The sequence below is a fragment of the Populus euphratica genome, unplaced genomic scaffold (genome assembly GCF_000495115.2).
Source record: "Populus euphratica unplaced genomic scaffold, PopEup_1.0 scaffold274.1, whole genome shotgun sequence".
Taxonomy (NCBI): Eukaryota; Viridiplantae; Streptophyta; class Magnoliopsida; order Malpighiales; family Salicaceae; genus Populus; species Populus euphratica.
In genome coordinates this window covers 160694-168376 of record NW_011499993.1, presented here as the reverse complement: position 1 = coordinate 168376, position 7683 = coordinate 160694, and the positions used below count along the sequence as shown (strand labels likewise).

Below are 7683 nucleotides of genomic sequence, written 5' to 3'. Positions count from 1 at the left end.
TATTTTATAAGATTTTGCAGTTTAACAACCCTCATCTTTATTTCTCCTTTATATTCTCGTTGTAGATTCTCTCATGCTTGTTTTGCTTGAGTGGTTCTCATGACTTTTAGAAATATAAGATCAGTTACTCCTCTTTGAATTAATCCAAGAGTGGAACATTTCTAATTTTTTTACCCTTCAAATCTTTGACTTGTGCTATGAGTAAGTTGTTTATTGATTCAAGCTCTTTAAATTTAATCTCTATCATCTCTCATAAATCAAGTGAAATACACAAAACTTGTCTTTATGCTCTAAAATTCATAATTTTCTCCTATAAATATAAGAGGTTGTACAAAACTTCAATTTATGTTGTTTGCGTTGGTCATTTCTTGCAAATCAGCTTCTCTTATATCTCTTATGTTAGCTAAATTATTAGTTTGTGTGGGGTCAAAACAACATTAAAAAAAATAGTTTTTAAGAAAGAAGATAGGCCTGTAATTTTTTGCATGATAGTATGAACTAATATAGATAAAACATTGTAATTTCTTTTCTTTTCTATTTATACATCTCTAGAACTTTCAGCCATATACATATCAAAAACTAACACATCTTAGCTTTACACTTGTTCATCTTAATCATCTTTTCATCTAATTATAATTGTTTTTCTAACACAAGTTAATTAACTAAAATTAAAGTTAAATAGTTGTCACGATAACTTTATACTAATAACAACAAATTAACCTTAACACATACATATAAAGTGATTTTATTTTCTTTCCTTTTCTTTCCATCTTAAATGGTATTTGATTGTTTTGTTAATGATTTTTTACACTCCAATGCCTTTTTATGTTTAGAAGGCTGTTTTATTATTTTAAAATCATCTTTTTCCATTATATTTCTCTTATTAATCATATCTCTTTGTCAAATAATGTAACTAACATAAACGTGTTTTATAATAACAAGTCTGATAATATAAGATATCTTTAATTTATGATAAATGCTCATTTTAAATACAGACATGTTTTATAATTTAGATGATTGATTGATTTGTTTAACTATTGGAAGTGAAAGGACAAATAAATGACTAAGCTTAAAAAAGAGATGCTGATTTTAATTCAAACTGGAATACTATTAAGTCATTTAGTTATATCTAAAGCTATAGCTCTTGGATTTCAGTTTAGTTTATATGGCTAGAAAGCTAAGATATAGGCCTAAAATATTCATGAAGAGTTCAAAAATCAATTTTGCTGTTTAAAAGTCTAAATTTTAACATCAAAAGAGAAGTCCATATCTGTTCTACAACCCAGATATTGTTCAGTGTTCAACCTATATCTTGAGTTCTAGAAATGTCTAGAACTTTCATGAGACTATCTGTACAAATTCTGATGTTAGCAATGACATTTTGTTTAGACAAAAAGATAAGATTTGTCACCAAGTCAAAATATAGCCACCTACTCAATAATTAGTCATTAAATCAATCGTGCCAAATTTTAGCCAATAAAAGAAGACATTTGCCATACATTTAGACATCTTGATTTTTAGATAAAGATCATTTACTTACTTGCTTTCTTTCTTTTTAGTTTAATGTTCAAGTTTTATGCCATGTTATAGTTTCATTAATCTCTTGTTTATATCTTTCATTTTCTTTAGTATACTTATATAATCATGTTCTCCTCTTGTTTATTTATATTTCTCTTCTTTATTATGTTTAGCTAAGTTTATTATGTTAATGTGAAAAGGTTTCACTAATAGTATTAGGATAAATATACTATAAACTCAGTATGGACTTTAATACTTATATCCTAAACAACTTGCTATTAAGTATTAATATGTCTTATCATTTTTATCTTATTAATTCTTAATACCATGCTTGTTAAATGATTAATCTAAATTTATGTTGTATAATTCTTGGTACAATAAATGTTTGACACTTTCATAGCCAACCGTATGATACAACCTGCACTTGTGCTATGAAAGAAATTTGATTTGTTGTTAACATAAGTTTGTATCATAAATTCCTGATAATATTTAAAAGTTTGATGGTACTTAAATAAGATAATTAATATGATCATGTTAATAATTTATAATGAGCTATTAATGACAAATTATCCGATTGAAATCTTCTTTATGTATGGTTTCCAGTTGAGAAATAAAAAGAGTTTATATTATATTTATTTTTAGTACCATTAGTGAATCCTCTAAAATTGACATTTATTTTTATCATTGTTTAATTGTTTAGTACCATTAGTGAATCCTCTAAGATTGACATTTATTTTTATCATTGTTTAATATTTATATTAATCTTACATCTCAAAGTCCTCTTATTATTATTATTATTATTATTATTATTATTTGTAATTTATATAATTAATCTTCCTATAGTTCGACGCCGGTCTTATCTGGTTATTTATTACCTGACACTCCTACACTTGGAATAAGATATCAATATTTTAATCGTGTCAGTTATTATATGACCTATAATATTTTCAATTAATTCCTCAATTATCAAATCATAAACTTTATTAAAATTCTCGTCAAAACAGACATGATTTTATAGGAAGAAAAAACCTAACAAAATCACAATAATATCAATTATAATTATAAAAATTAATCACAATCATTATCGATTAATTCAATCTATAAAAAACGATCAAGAAGTTAAGAAGTTAAGAAAATACGTTATTAATTTAAGATAAAGTCCATTCCTATAAATACGCTATTAATTTAAGATAAAGTCCATTCCTATGATATCATATTCTATTATTCCTTTTATTTTATTTTCTTCCTTTAACTCCTCGTATATCTAATAATTTCTCCATTTGGATCCTTGTTAATACTGTAATGTACTAATGCATGCATATTTTTAAAGCTTTTTGTTAATATTGGGCATTATTCATAAAATTTAGAGTTTTAAAAAGTTTAAATGAAAACATATAGGAACACAAAACAACATAGTTTGTATTCTAAAATCTAGAATGTATAGTGAATAGATTTGGAAAAATATGTATCCTTAAATAAAAATGTGATGAGGCAATCATAGTAGGATAATTAAGACCTTTTTTTTTGAATAAATTGTCATTCACAACCCTTTAACATGTCTAAAAAGCTATTAACAAAAATAATTACGTTATATTTAGTGAGTTATTGTCAATGCATACTCAATAAACGATAAATAAATATAAGGATGATAAAGAAATGGAAAATAATTTATTTTTTTTAAAAAAATTAAGCCTAGATGAAGATATTTTTGTTATTTTTAATAGGTTTAAATGTATTTTTTTATTTTTCTATTTATTTCTCTCTTTAAAATGAGCCCTTTAAATATAGATTTGGAAAATAATTAATGAGATTGTAACCTTAGTTACCCCTCCTCATGGCCTGGTATACAAAGTATGAATGTGATTTTTTTTTTAAATATTTTTTACTTTAAAAAATATGTTAATAATATTTTTTTAGTTTTTAAAAATTATTTTAAGATCACCATATCAAAATAATTTAAAAACATTAAAAATATATTAATTTTAAAAAATATTTAATTTTTTTTTAAAGTACTTTTAAAACACAATCAAGTACATTATAGTTTAATTTTGATATGAGCTCTTATTTTTATTTAACATGTAACATGTATGGTATAAATTATAAAATACTTTTCATTTCTCAGTTTTCCTTGAAACCTTCTCATATTTTTTCATATTTTGTAGGATAAAGAAAAAAAAAAATAAGTTTCATTAACTTTTTTTTAAGATCAATATAAGGATAAAATTGATACAATTTTAGATATTGAGAAAAAATTATCTAAAAGAAGTATTGATAAATCCTCTAAAATCAAAGATTTTGAAATTAGCCATAACTAAAATATATATTTTATTCAAAACTAAAATAAGATTATTGTTCTAATTCAATTGAACAACAAAAATATCATTAAAAACTTGAACAATAGACACTGAATTGGAAAAAAAAATATTTCCCCTTTATTTATCAAAAAATCTTGAAAAAAAAAATATGTATTGATCCAACTAGTTATAAGCTATCATTTATGATTAGATAAATACAATTATCTCTAGATAAAAAAAGTTGTTGTAAACGAGTGTCATTATGTAAACATCTTGGTATTCAATCCTCGAACATAAGTATTATTTATTATAAAAAAGCTAAATTGCATGGGAATTTATTGTAAATAAAAAAAACATTTTATTATGGATTATACTAATAGTTTAACTTTTATTTTTTTATTTTTTTACAAGTAAATAAATATTTTTTTGATTTTCTTCTACAAGTATATTGAAGTTTTTTTAATTTTCAAGTATAAGCTCAAATAATATTGGTATGAGCATGTTACCAGATCTAACTAAACTTAGGTCAGACATAGCTGCCATACCCAAGCGTCTTGGATTTAACATGGTTTGCCAAACACTAAAGACCTGGGTTTGGTATAGTTGTTATTATTATTATTATTATTAGTATTAATATAATTATTGTTATTATTATTATTGTTTTTGTTATTGTTATTATTATTATTCAATTAAACTTTGGTTAGATATATTTGTCAGACCCATGTAATGTGAGTTTAACAAATATTTATAGGTGAAGTATAAATAATTTATAAACAATAAATTATTATAAAAATCTAATTTAATATTTTAAATCTAAAAATTCAAATCATATCTTCTTATTAAAATAATTTTTTTTATTTTTTAAGTTTATAAATCGTTGTTGTCGTCGTTGTCATTATTTGGATCAGGTATGTTTGTCAGACCCAAATAACAATGATCTAAAAATTATTTATAAATAAAATATAAATAATTTATAAACAACAAATCATCATACAAATCTAATTTAACTTTTTTAAATCTAAAAATTTAAATTATATCTTCTCATTAAATAATTCATTTTTATGTTTATGAATTGGTTATTCATTCAATAAAAATTTTATCTTTTTTTTTTTAAATTATATATTTTTTTTAAGTCAATATTTAGAATTGACATCATCTAAGTGTTTAACGTTGACAACCATACTTAATCTAGTCATGTTAGATCTACTAATAGCAATGCTAGATTCAAGTTACACGGTTTTAGTAACCATGTCTTTTAATATTAACTTATTTAAGGTTTAAACATCATATATTTGATAGGCTAAATGGGGTGGATATAGATTGTTTCTTTATTTTTTTTTAATTTTTTTTAATATTTAAGTTACTAAAAATTAAAATTAAATTTTTTTTATTTAACTTTTTATAAGATTATCACGTTTTTATTTTCTTTCAAAAATATCTTTTCATAATATAGTCAAGTATTTGTTTTTTAAAATTAATTATTTTTTATTTTTTATTTCAGTTTATTTATTTTTAGTAATTATATTATTAAATTAATGATATTTATTGAAACAATTTAAATTAAATACTTGAGTTTTGATTTTTTTTTTCTGCTTTTATAAAAATGACAGCGACACCTCAATTTGTTTTTTTTACATAGGAAAAAAATTGAGTTGGCTGAGGTTTAGCACGTGCCACCAATACAGGGACATGCCAGAACTCTACCATAGGCTCGTTTCCCACCCGAACAAAACTAGTTTTAAAAATATGAAAAATTTGCTGACTCGGATCATTTTCAACCGTTGATTTAAACTTCCATAACCACCGTCCTGCACTGCCACTCAAGCAACAAAACCCCAAACCGCCACCCCACCATATACTTTCCTTCACTGCGCCTCTTAAGCTTCTTTGTCTCTCTCTCTCTCTCTCTCTCCCAATGCACGGCCACCGTCCTCCGTACCGGCCCGGCGGCCGCGGGCAACTACCGCAACGACATCCACTACAACAAGAACTACCAACAGAACTTCTTACTTTCAATCCGAATTTTGTCCCTCTCCAAGACCCAAATTTTTTTCTCCATACCTTCACCAGTGCTTTACTCCAACAAAACTTCCCAATGCAAAACCCTAATTTCCCAATCCAAAACCCCAACTTTTTTCTCCCTCCACAACAACAAATACAATATCGTCAACAACAGCATCAAGAGCCGCCGCCACCAGGAGCACCTCCGCCACCTCCACCAGAACAACAAGAGCAGCAACAAGAGCCAGCAACACTACAACAAAACCTGCCTAAGTTTCCACAAAACCCTAAAAAGAAAGTGAAACAAAGCAATAAAGAGCTACAATTAGATAGAATTGATAGAGCAGTAGAGAAAGCACGGCAAGATCTTTCCGACTCAGAAGAGAATGTTTCTGCATGGAAAGTTTCACAGTCCGTGTTAGTGAATTTTCAAGCTGAGTCATGGGACTCTTTAGGGTTTAAAATGCAAGAGGTTCCTGCTCTTTTCCGGCTTATGGTCACTGAGGGCAAGGTAATCAGTGCTTACTAATTAGTATAATTGCTTAGCTAGTATTTACATAGTAGAATTTTGTTTCACCTTTTTTTAAACAAATAATAATTTATGAAGATGTTTAATTTTCTTAGCAATTAGTGATTGGCAACAAGTCATTACGAAGCAAGATTTTTTTTTAAAAAAAAAATCATGATTTTTTAACTTCTTACTAATTAGTAGCTTGCTAATCAGTTTTTTTACTCACGGTTTTCAATTTTTTCACCATCAATCAGTTATTGCATAGGAAAGTGTGTTTTTTTCTTTTCAATTTTATGATGTTAAATTTCTTATAAATTGGTAATTAGTGACTAATAATTACAAAGCAAAAGTGTGTTTATCCTTCCTTTTTTTTTTTTTAAAAAAAGATGATTTTCAAGTTTCTTAATATTCAGTAATTACCAAGCAAAAGTGTATAGCTCTTTTTTTCCCCTCCTAAATTGTTTTTGTTAATGCTGTTTATTTCTGTTGTTTGATTTTGTGTTATTTAGATAAATGCTTTTATACATTGCTTTGTTGGGGTACGAAGAATTACATCAATTTATGATTTGGAAGTGGAAATATGCAAGAACGAGGGTATTGAAAACTTTGAAGAGCTGGGATTGGGGCCGTTGATGAGACACCCACTGGTATTGCATTATTTTTCGATGAAACCTGATGCTAGTACAGAAGTTTTCAAGATAACCAGTGAGGAAATAATTCTTTGGCTTAGTGAGTTTATGGACACATGTCAGAAGAAAGTTATTACTGTTGATGAATTTCTGCTTTTTCTTGCAAAGAATTATCCAGTTAAGGGACCAGAAATGCTGGGCGTGCGTGTTCAAAGCTTGGGGTGCGTATTCATGAATTATGTTCAATTTTTGTCATTTTGTATTTTTTTCTATTTGACCTTCTTCCAATTATTATTTCTAGTTGCATTGCAATGAGTAAGGGCTGTCTCTTTCTTATGTTATTTTTTTGTCTGTGGCTACATACACACGCCTACACACACACAAACTTACAAACATATGTATATGCTAAATTTCTGGCAACAGGACACATATTTCTTTTATTCGAGAAGCTAAAGCATCTGAAAATTCAACACAAAAGAAATGCCGAGAGACATTAGCAAGGAATGGATCATTAAAGAAATGCCAAGAGGCAAGAGCAAGTGGACCTCGAGTACGATCTCGGAGGCTAGAAGGGCGTTTTTCCTCAGAGAAGGAGCGACTGGAAGAACGTTTTTCTGCTGTAAGCGAGCGTATTAAATCATTTTCCCGTGAAAACTATGGTTTCTGTGGCAAACACATCAGATTTGTTTCATCAAGCTCTGAAGATGAAAAAAGTGATGATGGAAAGAGT

At 26.8% G+C, this 7683-nt stretch overlaps 1 protein-coding gene across 3 annotated transcripts in view; it reads left to right on the top strand.

The window, feature by feature from the left end:
* The first annotated feature begins 5646 nt into the window (after window positions 1-5646).
* The window catches only part of NOV (Histidine kinase-, DNA gyrase B-, and HSP90-like ATPase family protein), a 15450-nt gene continuing 13413 nt past the window's right edge, over window positions 5647-7683 (top strand). The window contains exons 1-3 of one of the 3 annotated variants that reach the window (XM_011047320.1): window positions 5647-6324; window positions 6834-7174; window positions 7377-7674. In XM_011047320.1, the coding sequence (XP_011045622.1) occupies window positions 5728-6324; window positions 6834-7174; window positions 7377-7674 (1236 nt within the window). In that variant the 5' untranslated portion in view covers window positions 5647-5727. Of the gene's footprint in view, window positions 6325-6833; window positions 7175-7376 lie in introns of those variants that run through there. The other 2 variants (XM_011047321.1, XM_011047322.1) reach the window with 2 other exon arrangements.